This window comes from Exophiala bonariae (assembly GCF_035927105.1).
Source record: "Exophiala bonariae strain CCFEE 5792 chromosome Unknown scaffold_1, whole genome shotgun sequence".
Classification (NCBI taxonomy): Eukaryota; Fungi; Ascomycota; class Eurotiomycetes; order Chaetothyriales; family Herpotrichiellaceae; genus Exophiala; species Exophiala bonariae.
In genome coordinates, this window is record NW_027042476.1 from 1,051,159 (window position 1) to 1,073,864 (window position 22,706).

The following is a 22,706-nucleotide window of genomic DNA, read 5'->3' on the forward strand; positions in this document are numbered from 1 at the left end:
TAGGGGAGACAGACGAATTGAGAGAAACTATAATTTCACGCTCCACGACTACCTTTTTCTAGGGATATATTTGTTGGTGTTGCAATGAAATCAACGTCATGTGACACCATTATGTTGTGCACTTTGATACAAGCACAACCAAATGGTGGTGCCATGGTTGGAGAAAGTTGGAGTTGCAGGTGGACTGACAACCATCATCGTACCACCTGCAGTGGTGACTCTGACACAGACTCGCATGCCCTGCAGTTTAGCCCCTCGGCTTGTGATCCAACTGTGCCGGGTAGGACCACGCCGTCCACGCAGCCCGCGCAGCGCCCGGGACCCCCATGCCAGTGCCTGACGTGCAGTGGTACCATTCGGAATCAAGTTCAACCCTTCAAAGCCAAGCCAGATCTGTTGCCTCCAGTTGCCAATCACATCGCCTGCGTACCTGGAATCCCTGGCCCTCCCAGAGATTTCGGTGCTTGTTTGCCCCCCTGCAAAAAAGTTGAACTGCAGTGATGCTCAGTGGTGGTCACCGCTTTCTGGAAGAAACATACAGCACCGTGACCCTCGTACTCGTGGGCCACTTCGCATGGTCCTATCGCGCGTGTCCCAATTTATTGTTAATCTACCTTTAAAAGTTATTCTTCCCCTTCCAATTCCATGCTGGCCCAAGTCTTTTGAGCAAACAAGACATTCATTCGTTTCCAACCGTCTCTTGTTCCTTGTTGCAGCCATTACATCTGCAATAGGATACTCGAGCCAATAAATCATGGGCCTCCTCACCACCGTTGCCGTGCCCATCGAGCACTTGTTCAACACTCTCCCTGTCTACCAACTCGTCCTCCTCGGCTTCACCGCACTCATCACCCTCGTCATCTCTCTCAATGTCGCTCGTCAATTACTTTTCAAGGATAAAAACGCCCCGCCTGTCGTCTTCCACCTCATCCCAGGCTTGGGAAGCACGTATGTTTCTTCAAACCCCCTTGTCCCTTCGAATCACATGCTAATGCGACATCAAACAGGATATGGTATGGCATGGACCCCTTCGATTTCTTCTTCTCCTGCCGCGAAAAATACGGCGACGTCTTCACCTTCATCCTTCTCGGTCGCAAAGTCACCGTCTGCCTGGGCACCACTGGCAACGAGTTCATTCTCAATGGGAAACTAAAGGATGTGAATGCCGAGGAAGTGTACACCCCCCTGACCACACCCGTCTTCGGCACTGGCGTTGTCTACGACTGTGAAAACTCCAAACTCATGGAGCAGAAGAAATTCGTCAAATTCGGTTTGACCCTCGAGGCTTTCCGATCCTACGTCGATTTGATCTCAAATGAAACCAAACTCTTCGTGCAGGAGGGAGCACCTTTTCGAGGACCAGCCGGCACAGTGGACATTGTCCCCGCCATGGCTGAGTTGACCATCTATACGGCCTCCAGATCTCTCCAGGGGAAAGAAGTCCGAGCCAAATTCGACTCGAGTTTCGCAGACTTGTACCACGATCTGGATATGGGTTTCAGCCCCATTAACTTCATGCTGCCTTGGGCTCCTCTCCCGCATAACCGGAAACGTGATATTGCCAACAAGAAGATGACTGAGACTTATATGGAGATCATCAAGGCTCGACGTGCTCAAGGTGGGAAAAAGGAAGGTGATGAGAATGACATGATCTGGAACTTGATGAACTGCGTATACAAGAACGGCACACCAGTCCCCGACGATGAGGTGGCTCACATGATGATTGCACTGCTTATGGCCGGTCAACACTCGAGCTCAAGCACCTCAAGTTGGATTCTGTTGAGATTGGCCACCAGACCCGACATTCAAGAAGACTTACTCGAGGAGCAAAAGAGAGTGCTCGGAGAAGACCTACCACCTCTGACATACGAATCGATACAGAAACTAAAACTCAACTCACAGGTCGTCAAGGAGACACTAAGGCTCCATGCCCCCATTCACAGCATAATGCGCAAAGTCAAATCTCCCATGGCCATCGTAGCCAACACACCAACGACCACCAAGACCTACCAAATCCCCACAACGCACACACTGATGTCTGCCCCTGGCGTCACCTCACGCGAAAGCGAATTCTTCCCGGAGCCTATGCTTTGGGAACCGCACCGTTGGGACGACGGGCACGAACTCGCCTACACGCGCGATGGGCTCGACAAGGAAGAATTCGAGGACTACGGCTACGGCCTCATCAGCAAGGGCGCCTCATCGCCGTATCTCCCCTTCGGCGCCGGCAGACATCGCTGCATTGGCGAACAGTTCGCATACGTTCAGCTCGGCACCGTGCTCGCCCAGATGGTGCGTGAGATTAAGCTCACGAGTCCCCCTGGTAGCAAACTTGTCGAAACCGATTATTCCAGTCTTTTTAGCAGACCGCTTAATCCCGCTATTGCGGAGTTTGAGAAGAGGGGTTTGAAGACGTCGGAGAAGTCGTGATCATCTATTATCTGAGCGAGAGCGAAGGTGTGGATAATGACGCTTTTTGTGGCCGGTGTTGTCGGGGCAAGCGCGGTGTTCGTCGGCGGTCTTAATAAAGCATAACATCAATGACGTGTCGCAGTATTGTACATACTCGGTTTTAGAGGAAATTAAGAATTATTTGAAGATAAAGGATACAGAACATTAATGGTGATGAGTTAGTGCGAGTAAGCAATCTTCATTGCGACTCTGGCTTAGGCTAATGCAGTTAGTATCTACAATTGGCCTACTGCATGCACACTCGGCTGTTGCAGGGTGGTCCGTGTGAAGACAGCCAGGGCACCTACCTAGCGACACACTCTGTGCTTTCTGTAGGCACTTACTACACGTCGGGCACTCTGATCGAGTATGCGTTGGCAGCTCTGACTTTGCGTTGGCACTTAGCACACTGCCCTGCAGTGCTCTGCAGTAGGTCAGGTTGCCCAAGGCAGCCTTTTTGACCTTTGGGATTCTCAACGATTGGCTCTTCCTACATGTGCTCGGGTCAGCCTCGATAGCAGGCTGTGCCGCTGTGTAACGGCCATGCATCTTCCCATGCATTCTGAAGCGCAGGTGAGTTGGGGCTGGCACAGTGACAAAGGTCTCCGGACCTCTTCGATCAATCGCTACGGGGTTTCTTCCTCTTTGCGACGTCTAAAGCAGAGAAAATAGGCCTCGTTTTCTGAAGAGCGACAACTCGATCGAGTCCAAGAATGAACGAGACACAACAGACCACAAGAACTTCGTCCCTCATGGGCGTCGATCCGCTCTTTGGCCCTGGTACCGTGGCAGCATGGTATCTGACGCTCCTGACCTGTGTCTTGCCGTGGATGTTCGATGCAGCAGGGCGAAAGCGCGGCACAATCGAAGCTGATCTTGCCGTCTCGTTGATATTTCCTGTTGTAGCAGTCGCGAATCTTCTGTCACAAATTGTTCATCTCGACCCAGACGATGCGGATACGACTTATGCCATCGACGCGCCACTGGTCATCGTCAAGGCATTCGTGCCCATTGCCGGCTACATGTGCCTGCTGAACTTGGATTCCGGAATCAACCGGAGAGTCTTGCTCGTAGGTGTCGTCGGGCTACTCTGTAACGGCGGCGAGACCTACGCATATAGCTCCGGATTCCGTCACGAAGATCACTCTGCCGACGTTGTCCGCCGCGTTGTCTTGGGTCCATGGGGGATTTTGTCGATGCTCGCTTTGTTGTGGGGCAACGCAACGGTACTCGAATTCAGCTGGCAGGTCTTCAGGGCCATGTTTTCGAGGCTAACGACCAGGTATTTCAGTCGGCCCGAGGCGGTCCACTCATTGTCGGGGCCATACACATGGCCGTGGCCATTGCCGTGCCGATACACATTGCTGTGCCCATACACATCGCTGTGGACATGCTTGTTGCTACTCCGAAGCATACAGGCTTTCGGTATCGAGGATCCGGAGTCACACATGCTATTAACGATCGCATGGATGAGTCAGCACCTCTGCTTCACGTTCAGCACTGTAGCACTTATGGCGGTTCTCGAGAATGCCATTGGCAGGTCAGCGGAGAACGGATTTCGCCTACTACTGGAACATCTATTTCCGAAATCACCAGCCTCTTTAACAGACCTCGACCAACTGGCCGCCTTATTGGGGGGCGTCGTCATGTTGTCAGTTCGCGTCTACGATGCCACTGGCCCCTATCGCAAAAAGTGGAGCAAGGCGAAGCGACGTCAACGCGAGTTACGAGAGCAGGAGAACATCAGACTTGGTAACATTATTGCACCTAGGATCGACAGAGATGTCGAGCGAAACTGACCGTCAGAAGGTCCAAGGGATGTGCAGGCTGGATGACGGCAAATGCGTAAATGACGAAGAAAAGAAATGAGAGATACATGGGGTAGCACACAACAGTTGATCTAGTTAGCATGTATGTTGTTTTACGGGAGTTGGGTATTCTATCGTAGCCTGCTATCGTCACAGGAAATAGACAGTGACCAGCCGACCAATGCGACGTCAAGCCTGTCATCATCCTAAATGGACATGAGCCAAATCAACAGTGTCCTGCGCCACCCTTCAGATGCGAGATTTCCATCTCTATATCCAGAGTACATTGTAAACTCCTTGCGCGATGCTTGCATTAGAAGCTTCCAACCCCTGTGCCCTGAATGGTTAGGCACAGATGTCCATCGAGACAAGTGGCAGGGTCCAGAGAGCCATCCTTCCTTCTTGATAATTCAAATCCTGCTCCGACAAGACGACGACGGCCGTACAATGTTTTTGGAGGGCCAAGACTTGCATTCGAACTGATATGATCGTCTTCGGCGGTTTCAGTAGGTCGAGATTTAGAGCGTATTCGAGGAAGCTGTGAAAGTGCACGGCTAGGTGCCGTCGTCGATTAAAAAAGTATAGAAATACAATGAATGAGCAAGACTCCGGCCCAATGCTGTTGGAGAGTGGTGTGTCAATCAATAACTGGAATGACGTTTTTGAGTAAGAATCATATATGTCTTCTCAACGCCCGCAAGCGCGGCTTAAGCAGGCGGTGCAGTTTCAGTGTCTTCAGGCTTCTTGGCCTTGATGGACTTCCACTCGATAAAAACCGCAGCGAAGATCATGAGACAGGCCATGGCCACCGCAATGTAGAAGGTCTCGGTCAATGCCGTATTGTATGCTTCTTTGACACCGGCCAGAAGGTTCGCGGGGAGACTGGTCGCCAGACTGGTGGCGCCGGTGTGCAGGATGATCTCGGGGTTGACCCCGGGAGCTTGCTTGGGCAATTCGCTGATGAGGCGGTTGTTGAAGATGTTCTGGGCGACTGAGACGAACAAAGCACCGCCGAATGTTTGGACGAACATGACCAACGCAGTCCCAGTGGGAATGTCCTTGAGTGGTAACACGGTTTGAATGGTGATGAGTGGTTGTTGCATGCCGAAACCAATGCCGAATCCGTAGATGACCTGGTATCCGATCCACTTCTCATGGCCGGTCGCAGTGTCCATCGTGCTGAGGAGCCCCGCGCCAATCGAGGAGAACACGAGTCCTGCGAAGTAGAATGGGGCGTAGTAGCCGACGACGGTGGTGCCGATCCCCGAGATCACATTCGCAATAACGAGAGACAGCACCATTGGAATACACATGATTCCAGACTTGAATGCCGATGCACCTTTGATGGCTTGAAACCAGATTGGTAGCCAGTATACCAAGACGAAGAAAGCTCCCCCGAGACAAAATGCAAACCAACACGCCGCGGCAACGTTGCGACGGCTAATGATGTGGAAAGGGATAGTGGCGTGTTCTTTCATGAAATATTGAGTTATCACGAACACGATGGTCAATACACCGAAGAGCGTTAGAAGTAAAATGATTCGCCAGTTCGACCAAGGATACTTGGAGCCTCCCCACTGAAGGGCAAGGAGACAGACCACGATGTCAACTATGAAGAGACTGGTTCCGCCGAGGTCGAGTTGATGTGCTCGCTCCTTGAGAGGGACCTTGGTTTCAGCCTTGCGAGCGGGTGAATGGAAGAAGAAGATGATGACAGCTACCGTGACAGCTCCGATGGGAAGGTTGATGTAGACTAGCAGTTGTGTTAGTGCGAAAGGAGGAAACAGATATTGTCTCAGAAAAACCTACAGCACCAGCGCCAGCTGACCTTATCTGTGAAAACACCACCGAGGAGAGGACCGGCAATAGAGGCAATTCCGTACATGGCCCCTACTACTCCGGTATAGATTGGACGCTTGATGAGAGGGACCGTATAGGCGATGATGATAAGACCGCCAGAAAAGATACCAGCTGAGCCGACTCCAGCGATGGCACGACCAACAATTAGGGCAGCGGACGTAGGAGCAGCTCCGCAAATGGCAGAGCCAACTTCGAAAACCCCAATGGAGGCTAGAAACACAGTCTTGATGGGGTAGAAGGTGTACAATCTAGTCAAAGTTAATGAGGGCAATTCAGGACATGCGACCAGGATTAATTTGGTGGCACTTACTTTCCAAAAAAGAGTTGTAAAGCGCACGTGGTGAGCAGATAAGAGGAGCCATACCATCCAACATCACCCAAAGAGTTGAAACGATCTGTGATTTTGGGGATGGCGGTCGCAATGATGGTGTTGTCGAGAGCAACAAGAAAGACGGCCAAGCACAGCGCGAGTGTGATCAAAGCCAACTTGAGCCCGCTTGGATACACGATTTCATCCTCGTCAGGGGCGGCAGGGTTCGCGCGAACCTCTTCATTTTTGATTTCCACAATGGATGATGCTTTGCTACCTGAGATGGCGGAGATGGCGGGCGGTGCGTTGATTAGGGTGGTTCCTAACTTCTCGTCCATTGATTTAGAAGGCTGATCTGTCTGGAGGGATTTCTCTCCGTCTGTCGACGCCGTCGATGAGTCCTTTTCTTCTTTGGTGTCTCCCAATTGTGAATGCTTCTCCAGATCTGTACTGGAGACATTCTGGCTTGGGACGACGGTGGTTGTGCCAGACTTGAGGTTCGTATTCATTTCAGGCGCGCCCAGGGTATCGATCGACTTCTTATCGAACAATCCCATGGCGGTGGTCCAGGGGTGGGAGGACCTTCCGATGAACCAGCGTATATGGTGAGACGGAGAATTTATTGCGCAACGGGAGTCCTTAAAGTATCAGGGTTACAGGGTAGATCTGAATGTTGAGCTCGTATTTCTGATGGACGGATACAAGTCAGCCGGGGGGTGGGTAGGTATTGATGTCCAGGAATGTAATGTTGTTGCCGTAGAAAGAAGAAGAATGTTTTGCAACAATCAGCTTGATTATGTGTACAGAAAGCGACTGTAAAATATCAATGAGAGAAGCAGTTGGATTGAAGTAAGGAGCAGACGACAGAGACGAACAACTCTACGTATAAAAAAGGTCGAAAGAGTGAAAAGATACGATAACAAGAGAATAACGGGGACGAAAGGAGCAAAGAAAGAGCAGTTTTTGCCGAGTCGCGACAAACTCCACCAAGCCCGGAACTCTTGTAATTGGATACAAGACCCTTTTCGGACTTAAGAAAGAGAGTGGTTCCAACTCCAGGTGTTCCAGTTGCTCGAGGTGCGCCGTTGAATGTCGCGTGTTAGTATGACTTTCAGAGTGTGGCACTCTCCACCATCTCCATCGTGATCTCTGGGAAGCACCCACTTCCCGCACTGCACCTTTATTCTCCCGTATATTCGCCATGCCAGAAACGAACAACTTGCCTGTTTTGGGAAGACCAAGACCAAGAATCAGGCAGCAATATATTTCCATACGACGGGTAGATATTTGACCGAACTCCCGGTGTGCAGAAGTCCATCAATGCTGAGGAACATGTTGTTCAAGAATCGTGCTCAACCAGTCCAATCGGCCCTAAGATTGGAAACTTTTGGATGGCGTCCCAAGAATGGCACCTTCAAGACTCGTATTCGGGATATCCCTGGGCTGGACTCCTGAGGCTGTCAATGGCCGAGCAAACTGTCGCAATTCCCCGAGTTCGCTACGTCGGATCGCGGAATGTCGTGGTTCCGAGAGATCACGTGCCACGAGCCGCTAAATTATCATGGCAAATGACAAGTCCCATTTCTACCAGAGTGTATCGAAGCCTTTGTTGAAGATTCATCTCCACGTCTTGTTCAGTATATTAACAACCCAATGAGACAAACTCACATTTGCCTAGTATATTTGTCAATCTACTAACGTGAAATCGAAAAGGCAATGAATGTTGTCGCAAGCTGTTACATGTGCGAGCAGCTTGAGAGACCTCACCACTGTCATAGACCATGAAGTTGTATCGAATTAAATGCTCACATATGTTGAGGCAAGGGGTGGGTTTCATCATGCATATGCAGGGCAGTTACCTAACAGCAAGTCACGGGTCGTCACAACCAAGCTGGGTCTTATTGTGACTTGGACTCGGCGGTATCCTGGGAGAACTGGTCTTGGTTCAGCCTTGCTTGACCCTGGCAAGGCTGCCACCATGTCTCCTGCTGCTCAAGGTGACTGATTGCCAGGTGACTGGCCATGGAGAAAAGATATCCCACAGGAAGTGAAAAATCATTTACAATTGCGCGGTTCAAGTGGTTAAGCCTCTCTGTATTTCTTTTCAAAGACATCTCTTCAATCATTGGTGTCATCATCCATCCTCTTCTTCATTCTCCTTCCTCGTCCTTCGCTCACACTTTCAAACGATCGATTTCTCACCCGAATTCTTCTCTTTATCCACAATCATTCACACACTCATTACCACCGTACTCGCACTCGCAATGGCAGGCTTCAAAGTCTTCCTTCTCGCTTTGCTCTTCATCGTTGGTTCCAGTGTGTCGGCCGCCAGTGAACTTCACGTTCCAGATTGGGAAGACCTTGGTGACTGCGCTGTGAGTTTTTCTTCAAGATCCTGATGACCACAGCACCACTGACCTCGCCCATAGCGAACCTGCCTTAGCAACTCCCTCCATGCTGTTCTGGATGACCCTGGCAAGAATTTCCAGAATGCCATTTGCGCTGCTCCTTTCCCTGGTGCTCCCCCATGCCACGACTTCTGCGATGATCCTACCTATAACTCGTCCTTGGACCGTTGTCTCAAGATCAATTGCCCCAAATGGGTTGTAGGAGAGATTCAGCTTCTCAGCAACCACCTCATCTGCAACATCTCCGAGCGTCAGAATGTCAACTTCAACCGCACTACTGGCAACTGGGAGGTTCACTGGCCCAAGACCTTGAACGCCACTGGCACCGAGACTATTGTTGTGGACACTCCTCACAAGACTGGCTTCGGTCATCCTTGGGCTTTTACTGCAGTGAGTCTCCCTCGACCACACAATCCTTGCAAGTCTCCTAGCTGACCAGAAATTCAGGCTCGTCGTGGTGTTCAGGATGGATTCCCCGGCTACCACTTCGCCACCGAATCAACAACCACCCAAGCTGCGCAAGAAGTAAGATTATCATTCAACGTCTGACCAATGCTCCCACTGACCTCATTGCCTCAGCCTGCCTCGACCTTTGCCTCTGGTCTCAACGCAACCACCAGTGCAACCTGTCGCTCAATTGGTAAGCCATTCTTGACCTGTCCCAACTTTGTTCCACCAAACTCTTCTGAAAATGTTCAACAGCTACAGCTACCACCTTTGTGTTTATCACTATCACCCCTGTTCCAAGCACTAACATCTCTGCCACCACCATCGTCCCATCAACCTCTTGCAGTTGTAACAGCACTAGCACATTGACCACTCGTGTGTTCACCACAGTGTTGACAACTTCTCATCCATTGATGTCCACACACGTGCCCTCTCACAATTCAACTCGGGTCAGCACTACGCACTCCACCGCAACCGTTTCCCTTCCACCTTTACACACTGAAACCAACGCAGCAGCAGCTGTCGATGTTGCAAAGCTGATGGCTTTTGGTGCTGGGGGTGCAGGTCTGCTGGTGCTTGGACTGTTGTGATGAACCAGCTCGGAACAACCGCAGATGGTGTGATGTTTGACAAGTCATAACGTCATACACAAAAACATGAGATGACGAGTGACATGGAAAGGGGACGGTTCTAATGGCTTGGAATACTTACCTCCGGGCAGCGCGACCAGTTTCTCGATGATGTCGACAGTAACGATGGATCTTTCAGTGAAAAAATGACCAATAATGGGCGGGATTAGCATTTCTCGACACGGTCTTTTCTCCTTTTCTTGAAATTTGGTCCACAGCTTCGACACATCAGAGTGAGATGGCCGGAAATTGCCTTGGGGTGTTTATCGTAGACAATGTCTCTACCAAACAAAATGAAATTCGATAAATGTAACTCTTCTTCTTTCTTGGTTTTCTGTCTCCGTAGACGTCAATACATTGTCGATGTTAATCACTGTGTAAGCTGACACATCAGAGAGTATGATCGCCCTTCATCTGCAAAACGATTCCAGTGTCGAAAAGGCGCAATCGTGAGGCTGCTGATTAATATGCCGATCAACATCGGCGACTTCACCGTTCCCATTTGGATCCAACATAACTTGACTGGCCCATGATCTCAGCGATGTTTCCCAATTTCAGGCACGCAGATATTCGGAATGAGCAACGAAAGCGGCATTGATACGAAAAGAGAAATATCCTCGACAGTCAACTGCAATTAGCTGAGAGACACCCTGATCGGAACAACCCAATCCGCCGATACCACCCAGGAGCTATAGAGTTAAGGCCTACACAATGGAGCAAATGGAATTCCACGACGCCGAGTCCCGACCAGGGACGGCTTGGAAAGCAAGCGAACCGGGGATCGACGAGCTGGTCCTGAATCACGATCCTGCCACCGGTCGAAAAACACTACTGCAGCGGTGGCAGCCCGGAGCGGCGAATGTGCAGCACGAGGTCTTTGTGCACGAGTACATTGAAGAGATCTATATCGTGGAGGGAGACTTGATGGATACTAGATTGAACCACTCCTGGAACAAAGGGGCTTACGCGTATCGCAAGCCCCGGATGGGACATGGTCCGTTTGCGTCGGAGGGTGGCTGTTTGATGTTTATCACTTGTACTCCGGTGGGGTGATGCGCGGGGGAAAGTGTTCTCTCTAGATTGTATGTTGCTCAGGTCTTGGAACTGAAGCTGTGGATAAGGAGTGGTTGTTAGAAAGGATGTTCAATAGCATACCTAGGTATTTAAGAACCTCAGCCTGGGCCAACACGGCTGAGACTCTTGGCGAGGAAATCCTCAACTTTGTCTTTGAACTCCAATCTGGCACCTGCGAGCCACTTACATGATGATCAGATAATGCGCCTCAAGCCTCGCAGCTAGCTGCTTCCGGTAGGATTGAAATTGTCCGTTAATGCGTCGAGGCAATGTCAAGACGCAGATCGATCAATCTACCGATATCAAATAAAACTACCACTTCAATGATTACGGAGGCAGTCTCTTTGACCGTCAACAGAAAACGGCGAATATTTCATTGCAGATAACACAGTCGCCCGGCAGCCGGAAGGGCTGCGAACCCATCAACCTCGATGGCCCAGAAAAGTCCGTCGACCGACAAGAGGGGAACGCTCCCTGTTGACGATAGCGCCGAACCTTCCTCGCACAGAGAATCCTATCGATGGCCAACACTCTACGATGCAGTGGCCGGAAAGCTAGGGACTGGGGGGTTTCTGTCCACCGAACAGGTCAGATCCAGCACTTATCTGCCCAGTGGGCCCGAGGACTACCTCTTGCGGCGAACAAACATACCTAGCGATCTGCTTGAGAAGTCGTATGCAACTGTGGCAGAGATTGTAACTAGCGGTAAATTGCCGGATTCAGAGATGCTCAAGGCGGTCCACACATACGCCTCCGACTTCTATTTCTCAGCAAATGGCAAGGGGAAATCTAAGATTGACATGCGTTCTCTCGATGAGACAGCATTGATTGCTGTTGGCATCTTACTCGAGGAGGCAGTAAGAGAAACTCTTGGAGAAAACGGGGACATGGCTTTTGTGGAACCAGAAGGACTGGAAAACGGGCTGGGTGAGAGCAAAATGACCAAACATCAGATCAAAGGGAGAGTCAAATCAACGACGGTCCTTTCGCCTGTTCAGTACGAGGATAGCCTGGTTAAAGATGCCTCTCCAGCGAAAAGACTCAAGCGGTAGACAAAGCGGGCATTTATCCAAGGTCGGAAGTGCCGATCCGACTCGAAACAAAGTCATGATAGGAATGCTTGATACAACCGTCCACAGAAGCAGACGAAGTATTGCTGAAAGATTAGCCATACATCTGTAAACCAGGCGTTGACATGTAACCGTGGTAGTGAGAATTGATAGCACATTGGTGCCCAGAGAGACTTCCGAACTCCGGGCCTGCAGGCCATGGCAAAGCTTGGTTGGAGAGAAGCTTTGGTCCATTCACCTTGTCACACGTGGGGAAAAATCAAGCAACCCAGCCAGGAATTTCGTGGTACGGCAAACGTCCAGATGACAAGCAGAGGATGATCGAATGATTCTGCTGCCATTTGTCGGGGTCACAAGTTCAGAATAGTAGAAGGCGCTTTGAATTGGCTGGTGGTGTGAAAATTTTCATCACGCACCGGGTTGCTCTTTCGTGCCCTGGAGTGAATGGATCGGGTTGTACTAGGACAAGCGGGGGGCCAATGTGATTGAGGGGCCAGAGCCAACGGGTGGCATGCAAGACGGCATGCAGACCATTCCCAAGGTCCCCTTCGGATATAAGCGAACATCCAATGGGAAAATGGATGCTGGAGAAGTCAGGATGTGATTCCTGGTGAGCGATTGCCACCTCTGGGATAGTGGAACAGCAGCTCACCTGTGTGAGGACGGTTATCTACTATTTTGATGGCCAAAGCCACATACGGGGACTAGTGTGCCCAGTGCCTTGGAGGTACCCAGGTGTTATTGATGGCGACTAGGTACGTAGCACAATAACAGCACGGAGTACCTCTTAAAGGAAGCAGTTGTGTCATTATTGATGAATTTTGTCAAATGATGACCCACGCCGCGGAGCTGGGTTTAGGCGTTCGTAAGGCATCACAAGCCGACCATGACAGGCAGGGCCCACGGGGACCAAAGACGTGGTCTCAAAATCCATTCTGTGTCACGTTGCAAGTAACCTTGTCGGAACGATGCAGGAATATGTCCCTCGTTTCGAGGAGCAGACTATCGAACTGCTCAGTGACCAAGTTTCGTCATGTACTGTAGATCCTGTCAAGGAGATATTGGATGCGTGGGGATGGATACATCATACAATGCGTGTTGATGATAGCCCCGGGGATGTCCCTGTGCTCGTGGGTAGACCACTAAACTACAAGCTTGAAGGACCCAGATGATCATCGATGCAGTGGGCACGGCCGTCGCTCGCTTCACGCCCGAGCTCGAGTAGTCCCTCATTGCTCGTTAACTTACCGAGTACTCGTAGTAACTAAGTCGCAGTGCCTGGACCCCCTAATAATCCCCAACTAGAACATCACCCTCCTAGCCCCCCAGGCCTCATCTTCTCACTCTTTCGAGTTTCGTAAACTTGTACTTGCCAAGCCGAAGCTTGAACTTCCAGACAAGCCTTCATCATCACTCAACCTGTGTCCTCCAAGTCCACCACTTTGGTTCTATCTCTTCTCATCAAAGCTTGGCCACCTGCCTTTCCACCTCCTTGGATCACGTCTATACGCCCTCTTCACTGGTATTCCTTGACCAACACGCATCTCGCCTGCACCCTGCGAACCCTCAGCCCAAGAGTCCACCGATACCTGCCACCAACACTCGTCTCAGCCTCCGCTCTTCGACCACGCCTACCACACACCCACGCGACGACAACATTGATCTGCGCCCCTCCTTCTAATCAGATAGTATGCGCCCTGCTTGAATCCTCTAGGCCCCCATTCCATCACATCTAGACACTATCCGGCGTGTCTTACGTGCGACGCCCTCGATCGATAACCTCGGATGACCAAGCTGACAGGCTCATATGCAGGCGCAGTGATCGCCGCTTGATGACCTCGAGCCCGCCTCAGCCACACTTCCAACTTATCAACCACCTTGGACCCTCTCGTACCGGCTCCTTACCTCTCCTGCCCTCTCTGCAACGCCTCACATATACCCCAACAAGCTGAGCTGAACAATGCTCTGGCTGAAGTCGCCCTTATAGCATTGAATGGCTCAGGTTTTAACGGCGATGCCTCTCGAGACACTGCTCACCAATCCCAATCAGCCAGTGCCTCGTTCACGATCGATCCTTTCATATTTCTCCAACCCGCTTGCGAATCATGCACGGAACATGTTCGATCTCGTCGTCGAACCCGATGACCCTTTTAAAGTGTATTCGCCGGGCCAGACTGTGAAGGGGCACATCACACTCACTGTACACAAGGGTTTCGACATTACACATCTGGTCATCGCGCTGCATGGTTACGCGAAAGTGTACAAACATCAAATCACGACTGGAGATGGGGTGACTTCGGCGGAAGCATTGATGATCGGGAGAGGCCCACGAGGGTTTGAATATCACGGCAATGGTCTCGCGTCGCTTTTCCAAAGTGAACAAGTTCTTTGCGGAAATGGGTTTCTCAAGAAACAAGTGTACAAGTTCGCCTTCGAGGTCTCCTTTCCCAACAAAAGCCTGCCTAGCACGATTGAGGTAAGTCCCTCGTCAGATATTCTGTCAGCGAGATGTTGACAACATGCAGTTCGAGCGAGGTAAGATCGCGTATATGTTGACCGCGACTCTCACCCGGCCGACCACTATAAGTCCAACGACAACACGAAGCACCAAATTAAAATTCCAGGATCACATTGACATTGAATCAATGTATACCCCGAAATCGAGAACCATCTCTCTCGAGCCCGTCCATAAGCGTGGCAAGGTCAAGGCAGTCAAACAGGCATCATCAATAACCACTCAAACCACTCAAACCACTCAAACCACTCAAACCACGTCAAGCGCTGGGCGTTTGACACGGAATAACACCCAGAACAGCACTGCCACCCGAAGCGATAACTCGGTGTGCAATCCGCCGCTCAGCCCCGCGCCTAGTGATGACACTGTTCATTCTAACACCACGGCTACGAGCACACAAAGTTTCCACGTTGTCGATGCAGGATCGCCTCCAACGAGAACAAGCCCTCAAACAAGCGATTCTCGAAGTAATACTACTTCTTCATCCACTCACACCATCACTGCCACCACCGAGCTCCCAAGGCATGGGGTCCTGCCAGGAGATACTGTCCCAATCCGAGTGTCCATCACACACACGAAAGCCGATGTCAGGGGCATGGTGATAGTGACCTTGTACCGACAAGGTAGGGTGGACATGCATCCAGCCATTCCTCTGGCAACGCGAGGGAAGGAGAAAAAGGCAGAGTATGAGGATGTGTATCCCAAGTCCCGTACTGGTCTTGGAGGATTGTATTTTGCCAATGGCTCACCAAGCAGCGTCTTCAGAAAAGATCTTGCTCAATCATCGACCATGATGGTTGTCCATCCTCAAACCATGACAGCTGACATAACGACCACAGTCAGGATCCCAGATACCGCATTTCCAACAATTGCCAACGTGATGGGAGGCATGATATCATTCACTTATCATATTGAAGTGGTAGTCGACCTTTTCGGGCGATTAAATGAAACACGGATCCTACCACGACTCACGTCCAGTGAACCGACTTTCACGCACAGTGTTGCCGGTGGGAATCAATTAACCTCGGATTGGTCGCATAATATTCTGGACACTACCCAACTTCGGAGAACCAAGAGTGTTATCACTTTTGAGATGTCTCTTGTTGTGGGCACGGTGGACAGTGGGAGGAAACAGCGTCAGGCCAAGCTGGCTGAGGCTCAGAATCCGACCCCAGACGTGCAGTGGGGTGAAGAGGATTGGGATGACAGACTTTATCATGAATATGATGGTCAGTATTATGATGAAAACGGGTATCAATATTATGACGAGTATGGCTATGATCCCAGTTACTATCAGGATCACCAAAACCAGATGGCGGAGGATCTCCCTCCTCCACCACCCCAAGAAACGCATGAAGAGGTGGATGAGAAGACCCGATTGCGTAGGCAAGAGCAATTGTTACTGCCCAGTCAACCCCCACAGGAAGGAGAATCGTCGAACAGCGCGCATTTGTACGCCCCAACCGCGCCTATCCTACAGCCTGATCACTTATCTGATGGCCTTCAAACCCATCATGATGGGTCTGCGACTCCATCGAGCGTTCATCCGGCTTCGGTGGCATCAGCAAGGTCAGGAGATACTATCAGACCATATTCGACCTCTCCTCCACCGGGGCCGCCACCATTCAGTGAGAATGAACCTACAGATGACAAGCATGAACTGGAACGACGCCGATTGCTGGCTCAAGCAAGTGCTCCACCCACGGAAGATGGTGGAGAGTCGAGCAGTTCGAATGCGGCAGCCTCGACAGCGACTGCACCCATGATTAATGAGGAGGATGAATATAATGTACAAACACTGCATCACGATCATACAGGAACCGACTTACCACAGTATGAGCGGTAGTGAAGGAAAGGGATTGGTCATTTTATGTTTTATTTGATTTGTGCAGCGACTATCGGTTCTGCTCTGCCAGCGAAGGCGCTGGATGGGAAATATCTGTATTTTGGAAAAATCAAGAGCAATGGAATGAAACAGTGAGCAGTCTTATCGAGCAGAGTCACAACCAGCTTGAGAGATGATGGATTATGACGACGGGCTTATAGGAGTCACCATTTGCGGGCCAATGTCCCCTGACATCCCAGCCGTGGCTTCAAAAGAGCTGCCACACCACTCCGAAATGGCAGATTTACCTGAATACAACGGCGGCGGTCGAGTGGATTTGTGTATGGACATTTTTGCACGTGAGAAGCACATCAGGGGACGACATTGAAGGGAACCAGGATTGCCCATACCATGAGGCCTATATGAGACCCAAGATCTAGAGGTCATCCATGACAAAAGCAAGTATCGTTGTAACGGACATACTTTCTATATATGACAATCTCAAGATCATCATCTATATGAATTGGTGCACTCCCAGTTGACAAGTAGACATGTCCGTTGCATTATGATGGACTGTGGAGGAATCTCGTCGTTGTAGGGCTTGGGTGGGTGCCATCCTCGTGCAAGCCTGATGGTCACTTCATAGCAACAAGAGATGCGCTGCTGAATCTGAGTACCTGCCCATTTTCAACAACAGCAGGTGTACTGGAGTCTGCTCTTCAACCCATCTTCTGCTGTCAAGGAATGTGGAGGAGCGATTCTTCATTTCGCACTGCCGGTGTCAGTCCTCCCCCTCGTCACATTTGCATTGATACCTCGTAAGTCTGCCCTCAACTTGCGTCGATCAATGGCAGATGCCAGCGCTTTCACGGTTTCCCAATGCATTGCAGTGCGGTGGCGTACGATGGCGTGATCACTTACTCCGTAGGTGCAATTCACTAACTACCTACTTAGCTTCTAAGTGACCAGTGCTTTAGTGTGTGGGGTATACGTCGTCCGTTGATGCGGACCTCGAGGAACTTCGTGTTCCAGGTGATATTGTGGCTATCATAGGAGTCGCATCCTTTGACGGATCCTATCTTTGCTTCTGCCACGCTCGCATCACACGGCTGTATCAGGAAACGCCTTACTCTACAAGCACGAAACATTGCGAATTCCGCCAAGTCTCCTTGCACCAGTCGACTCTTTGACACTCGTCTGGGAGATGAATGCTTTGTCAAGCGCCATCCCCACAAATTCCGACTTCGGCTACTAGAGCCTTATCCGTCCTTGAACCCTAGAGAAGTCAACTGTTCAGCAGCAGCCTCAGGTGAGAATAGTGCTCGGTAAGGGCGAACTGACAAGACACCCAAGGTGAGCCAAGGTGAAGTGCCTAGGCTAATCAAGATAAGACAAGCATTGTCCACCACCTCCCCTGCCAGACAAATTCCACCAAGACTCATTTCCATCAAGACGTGTCAGGCTGGTACGGTCGCTCGAAGTTGCTGGCCGTACTATCTGCTACTCAGCTAGATGATCACTGCAAATCAAGTAGGTTCTCACAGTCGAGTCTGCAACAAACCAATCCGTTGTAGATCTGAAGACACATTTTGAGAATCTCGGCTTCAGAGGCCTCAAGATCACTGGTTGGCCTGTGATTGGTCGGTTTTCGCCTCACTGGTTTCCCTTATCTTTCCATTCTCAAATATTAACCTCAAGATAGGCGACGCCGTGCAGGTCATTGTATGGAGTCAACGAAGCCACTGGTCGTATGAGTCTGCCCTTGAGTGGTGGCTGGATATGATCCCTTGCTGTTTCTCTGGACAAGCCCCCCACCCAACACGGCGATTTCCTTGAGTTCCCATGGATAATCGCTTCAGCTTGCTTGAATAGTCCTGATCGACTGCAGTCCGCGTGGTATTGACATGCACTAAGGAGTGATGGCGAGCTCCTCGCTCGGCGTTCAGGTTGCAACAGCATTGCTAGTCCAAGATAAGCACATGGATGCTGATGCTTCGGTCGGCTTGGGGTTGCTTGGTGTCTTTGCATCTCTTTAAAGCCCTGCACCTCTTCCTGCAACTTTCCTGCCTCCCATCTGGTTCTCTCACAGCCAGTGGCTATCATTCTTTATTCAACAATTCTTGCCCTATACTGTTCACCATGGCGGCCGAACCAGTTCTCGATGAAAAATCCGTCCAGGACACAAAGCAATCGCCCACCAATTCTGACCATGATATCGAAGCGGGAGAATCCCAGCCTGGGGAGCTCCACCGTGGGCTCCAGGGAAGGCACATGCAGATGATTGCTATTGGTAACAACCGTTTGACTTCTTCGAGTCAATACCGAGACTGACATGTTGTTTAGGTGGCTCAATCGGTGCAGGTCTCTTCGTCGGTTCTGGTGGTGCCCTGCAATCGGGTGGCCCAGCCTCCCTCGTCCTTGGATTCATCATCATCGGCATGATGTTACTCGCGACTGTAAATGCTTTGGGAGAACTTGCGGTGCTGTTTCCCGTAAATGGCGCGTTCTTTGCGTATTCTGTTCGTTTCATCGACAAGTCTTGGGGCTTTGCGATGGGCTGGCAGTACGCAATTGGCTGGCTGATCACTCTTCCTTTCGAAATCACCGCTGCAGGCATCACCATCAGCTATTGGCACGAGTACAACATTGGTATCTGGATAGCCGTCTTTCTTATTACCCTCATCATCGTCCAATTCTTTGGTGTGAAAGGTTATGGTGAAGGTCGGTTGAATCGCTCCACGTCTTGATGGAATGCTGATGGAAAATCTAGTCGAGTTCGTCCTGGGAATAATCAAGATCGTTGCCGTCATTGGCTTCATCATCTTCGGTATCATCGTCAACTGCGGTGGAGTGCCTACCGATGATCGAGGATACATAGGCTTTCGGTACTGGAATGGAAAGGACGGTAACCATGCTTTCCGCAACGGTAAGAATGAGACAATGTCTGTCACCAAGAATGATGCTGATAGAGGCGCCAGGCTTCAAAGGATTTTGCTCTGTCTTCGTGACTGCAGCCTTCGCCTTCGGTGGGACTGAGATGGTTGGTCTTGCTGCTGCCGAGGCTGCTGATCCAAGAAAATCATTGCCAAAGGCGACGAAGCAAGTCTTTTGGCGTATTGCTGGCTTTTACGTGGTCTCATTGCTCATTATGGGTATCATTGTGCCAAATAATTCCGAAGATTTGCTTGGCTCAAGTGGTGCCAATACCAAAGCTTCACCATTCGTATTGGCAATCAAGTATGCTGGTGTCAAGGGCTTGCCATCGGTTTTCAACGCTGTCATTACCATCTCAGTCATGTCTGTCGCCAACAGTTGCACGTACGGGTCCACTCGAACAATGCAAGCTCTTGCAGCAGCAGGAATGGGTCCTAAATGGTTAGGATATATCGACAAGAAAGGTCGCCCATTTTGGCCAGTCATTATTCAGATGGCATTTGGTCTCCTGGCATTTGTCAACGAGTCCGCAGATGGTGGCACCGTCTTTAACTGGCTCTTATCACTCACAGGTCTAAGCTCGTTCTTTGTCTGGGGCTCGATCTGCCTGAGTCACATTCGATTCCGACAAGGCTGGAAACACGCAGGACGTTCTCTCGATGACCTTCCATTCAAGTCGCCGCTCGGTGTCTATGGCTCATACTTTGGCCTCTTCCTGGTCGTCATCTGTCTCATGGCAACGTTCTATGTCGACCTCTTCCCCATCGGCGGCAGTCCCAACGCAGAGAACTTCTTCATGGGTTACATTGCGGCTCCCATTGCGTTGGCATTGTTTGCATTCTGGAAAGTCTATGCCAAGGATTGGCAATTCGGCGTTCGCGTGGAAGATATGGACCTTGACACCGGACGCAGAGACTATGCAGATCTGCCTCCGCCAGAGGCCGAGAGGAAGCAGAGTGTCGTGCGCAAGCTGAGCACCGCCATCTTCTAGTCGAAGGGATCGTGGTCCAATGAGGTTGTTTCGTTGTCTTTGTCGTTGACAGGAGCTGTCAAATGGTATGTCCGTAATAGTAGATGGTCAGAATGAATACATGTCTTCACATAATCCATTGCTTCGTTCGGAAGAGTTTTGTAAGAATGGAAACCTCAGAGATGAGCGTGTTGACAGATACTAGATCTCAAAGTAGGTACAAATAGCATCCGCCGATGAGAGAATCATGACCCTACGGTCCAGATTCAACGCGACGAACACCTGAGGCCGACCAGTACTCTCCCGCGAAGAAGCTGTAGCTCGTCGGACCGGACAAAGCGTTTTTCGACAAAGTGAACCCCATCCTCGACGTTGGAATCGAGAAATTGTTAGAGATGGGAAAATGGAATGGAATGGAATGGGTTTGTGAGCTTTGAGTAGCATCAAAGGAGTAGTTGAGTCACAGGGCGGGAAAGCATGGGGCTCGGGGCTCGGAGTGTCGTACAGTCCAGTCCAGCCTGTAAGGCTGCCAGTGTTCAGGGTTGAAAAAAGGGTAAAAGTGGAGTCTTTCGCTTTGAGTTCGACACATTGAAAATACTAATCACTGACTGACCTAGTTGTTAGTGGTACGGAGTGATTATGTCGAGATATCGTACTGGAGTGCTCATCTCTGGTATCATATGGTATCTTGCATAGAGGGAATGTTCGATTCGGAAGGCGTTGTTTCACGTCCGCTGTAGTCACATATAAAGTGCCCGGATCCGCCGGGGTGGTATTCCTGTGATTAGGTTGTTCTTCTCTTTAAGATATTATTCTCGGGGTGGTGTTTCTGTGTCTGCCGACTTTTAAGTATGATGGTTACCATGCCACTGGCTGGCTGCGGGCATCATTAAGGACTGAGGCGCTTACACTATCACTCCACGGAGAGTTTAGATGGGGTTAGACGATGAATGGTAGGATGCTCCAGCGTTCAAGCCATTTCTCATTGTTCTTTCCGTGTATCTCGACATTTCCAGCATCACTGGTGGACACTGGTGGGTCAAATATTTTCTCTAAACCTCTAACACTGCGAATTTTGAAGCACTTGTCATCCGATCTAAGTCGCTCATGGTCTGCTGTCGCCCGTTGCAAATATTGCATGTTTCTCATAAATTCATACCTGCTTCACGTCTCCCACCCGACGAAGCGGCCTCTCAGAGATGTGGAACGAGTCAAACATCGAACAGCTCCTTCAATTGTTTCATGGTGTCTTCGGGATCCTTGACAGCGTGGCCGATGGTTCGAGAGTCCTGGTAGATTTCCCAATCATTGCCACCAGGGAATGCCTTGTCGCCGAAGAAGTGAATCTGCTTGTACTGTACGCCAGATAATCCCTTCGAAGAATCGGCTTCAGCTTCAACATGTTTAAGACAGTAAGTTTTGTCCCATCCCGTGGGGAAAACGTCGAAGGAGATCTGGCCACCAATGGAGTAGCTAAAAGAGATGTTAGCCATCTGAATATGTTGTCTTGCACCCCAGGCTTACGTGAGTCCATAATCAGGGAATTGCTTCTTGATTGCTTCAATCAACTTCTTTCGAGTTTCGGTTTTGAGGTCCCACGTCTCATATTCCCCTCTCTCAGCCTGGCTTGCGTTACGGCCAACTGGACTGACGTTGATCATGCCATTTCTGAACTCAATGAAAGTTCCACGCATAGCTGGGAGACCCTCAAGCTCTGAAATGTATCTTAGGATGAACTTGACAAGCTTCTGGTATTTTTCTTCTCCTAGCCAGCCAATGAAAGAGGTGGAGTCGAGCTTTTTCCCGAGTCGATAGGCAGTAAGACCATTCTCGGCGAAGCAAAAGTCGAAGACATCGGTGACGGGGACTGAAGGGGAGCCGAGTTGTTCTTCCTGTTTGGAGAAATCGGAACCACCCACCTGGTGCAACAAGGTCAGTTAAACTCAACTCAAGAATGTGATCAGGGCAATACGCACATAACCGATGGCGACCTTCTGTCTCAGTCTTGCAAGGATATCCATCATCTCAGGAGTAGCATGTCGACGAGCCGGGGAGAGAGTGCCATCGACATCAAAGAGGCAAATTGTGTCCTTGATAGGACGGTCTTGGAGTGTGGGATATTGTGCAGCCATTTTGGGGGAGGAAGATGTTTGGAGAAAGAGTCGGGAACTGTGGGAAGGCAGACAAAGTTGTAGAAATCAGGAAAAGCAAGAATACAATGGAAGGGGGAAAAGACAGCTCACCGTAAGTTGTTGCTGAAATTACTTTTTGACAGGAGCCGTTAGTTACTGCGACCTACATTAGTAGCAGCCACAATGTTGCCATGGCTCAGGAACAGAAGGTGATCGAGACGCGCTCAATTTCTTGCACACCCCGCTGCTACCTGCCAGTGCATCTAGAACCAA

At 50.3% G+C, this 22,706-nt stretch overlaps 8 protein-coding genes across 8 annotated transcripts; 6 read left to right on the forward strand and 2 right to left on the reverse strand.

Moving 5' to 3' along the window:
• Positions 1-754: 754 nt before the first annotated feature.
• Positions 755-2,430, forward strand: CYP51B (Sterol 14-alpha demethylase; the record flags this gene model as incomplete). The annotated part of the gene is made up of 2 exons (XM_064844005.1): positions 755-948; positions 1,008-2,430. 2 exons carry the CDS (start codon positions 755-757, stop codon positions 2,428-2,430), a joined length of 1,617 nt encoding a protein of 538 aa, XP_064711865.1.
• Positions 2,431-3,164: 734 nt separating this feature from the next.
• On the forward strand, positions 3,165-4,250 carry LTR84_000375 (uncharacterized protein; the record flags this gene model as incomplete). The annotated part of the gene is made up of 1 exon (XM_064844006.1): positions 3,165-4,250. One exon carries the CDS (start codon positions 3,165-3,167, stop codon positions 4,248-4,250), a length of 1,086 nt encoding a protein of 361 aa, XP_064711866.1.
• Positions 4,251-4,966: 716 nt separating this feature from the next.
• LTR84_000376 (uncharacterized protein) lies at positions 4,967-6,986 on the reverse strand (the record flags this gene model as incomplete). The annotated part of the gene is made up of 3 exons (XM_064844007.1): positions 4,967-6,012; positions 6,069-6,367; positions 6,430-6,986. The coding sequence occupies 3 exons, from the start codon at positions 6,984-6,986 to the stop codon at positions 4,967-4,969; spliced, it is 1,902 nt and encodes a 633-aa protein (XP_064711867.1).
• Positions 6,987-8,693: 1,707 nt separating this feature from the next.
• On the forward strand, positions 8,694-9,874 carry LTR84_000377 (uncharacterized protein; the record flags this gene model as incomplete). Its single annotated transcript, XM_064844008.1, has 5 exons — positions 8,694-8,804; positions 8,859-9,227; positions 9,285-9,362; positions 9,417-9,477; positions 9,540-9,874. 5 exons carry the CDS (start codon positions 8,694-8,696, stop codon positions 9,872-9,874), a joined length of 954 nt encoding a protein of 317 aa, XP_064711868.1.
• Positions 9,875-11,418: 1,544 nt separating this feature from the next.
• LTR84_000378 (uncharacterized protein) lies at positions 11,419-12,039 on the forward strand (the record flags this gene model as incomplete). The annotated part of the gene is made up of 1 exon (XM_064844009.1): positions 11,419-12,039. The coding sequence occupies one exon, from the start codon at positions 11,419-11,421 to the stop codon at positions 12,037-12,039; it is 621 nt and encodes a 206-aa protein (XP_064711869.1).
• Positions 12,040-14,071: 2,032 nt separating this feature from the next.
• On the forward strand, positions 14,072-16,418 carry LTR84_000379 (uncharacterized protein; the record flags this gene model as incomplete). Its single annotated transcript, XM_064844010.1, has 2 exons — positions 14,072-14,533; positions 14,583-16,418. 2 exons carry the CDS (start codon positions 14,072-14,074, stop codon positions 16,416-16,418), a joined length of 2,298 nt encoding a protein of 765 aa, XP_064711870.1.
• A 2,118-nt stretch (positions 16,419-18,536) lies between these two features.
• On the forward strand, positions 18,537-20,322 carry LTR84_000380 (uncharacterized protein; the record flags this gene model as incomplete). Its single annotated transcript, XM_064844011.1, has 4 exons — positions 18,537-18,687; positions 18,741-19,118; positions 19,168-19,323; positions 19,376-20,322. The coding sequence occupies 4 exons, from the start codon at positions 18,537-18,539 to the stop codon at positions 20,320-20,322; spliced, it is 1,632 nt and encodes a 543-aa protein (XP_064711871.1).
• A 1,190-nt stretch (positions 20,323-21,512) lies between these two features.
• PMM1 (Phosphomannomutase 1) lies at positions 21,513-22,433 on the reverse strand (the record flags this gene model as incomplete). The annotated part of the gene is made up of 3 exons (XM_064844012.1): positions 21,513-21,774; positions 21,826-22,220; positions 22,278-22,433. 3 exons carry the CDS (start codon positions 22,431-22,433, stop codon positions 21,513-21,515), a joined length of 813 nt encoding a protein of 270 aa, XP_064711872.1.
• Positions 22,434-22,706: the final 273 nt, after the last annotated feature.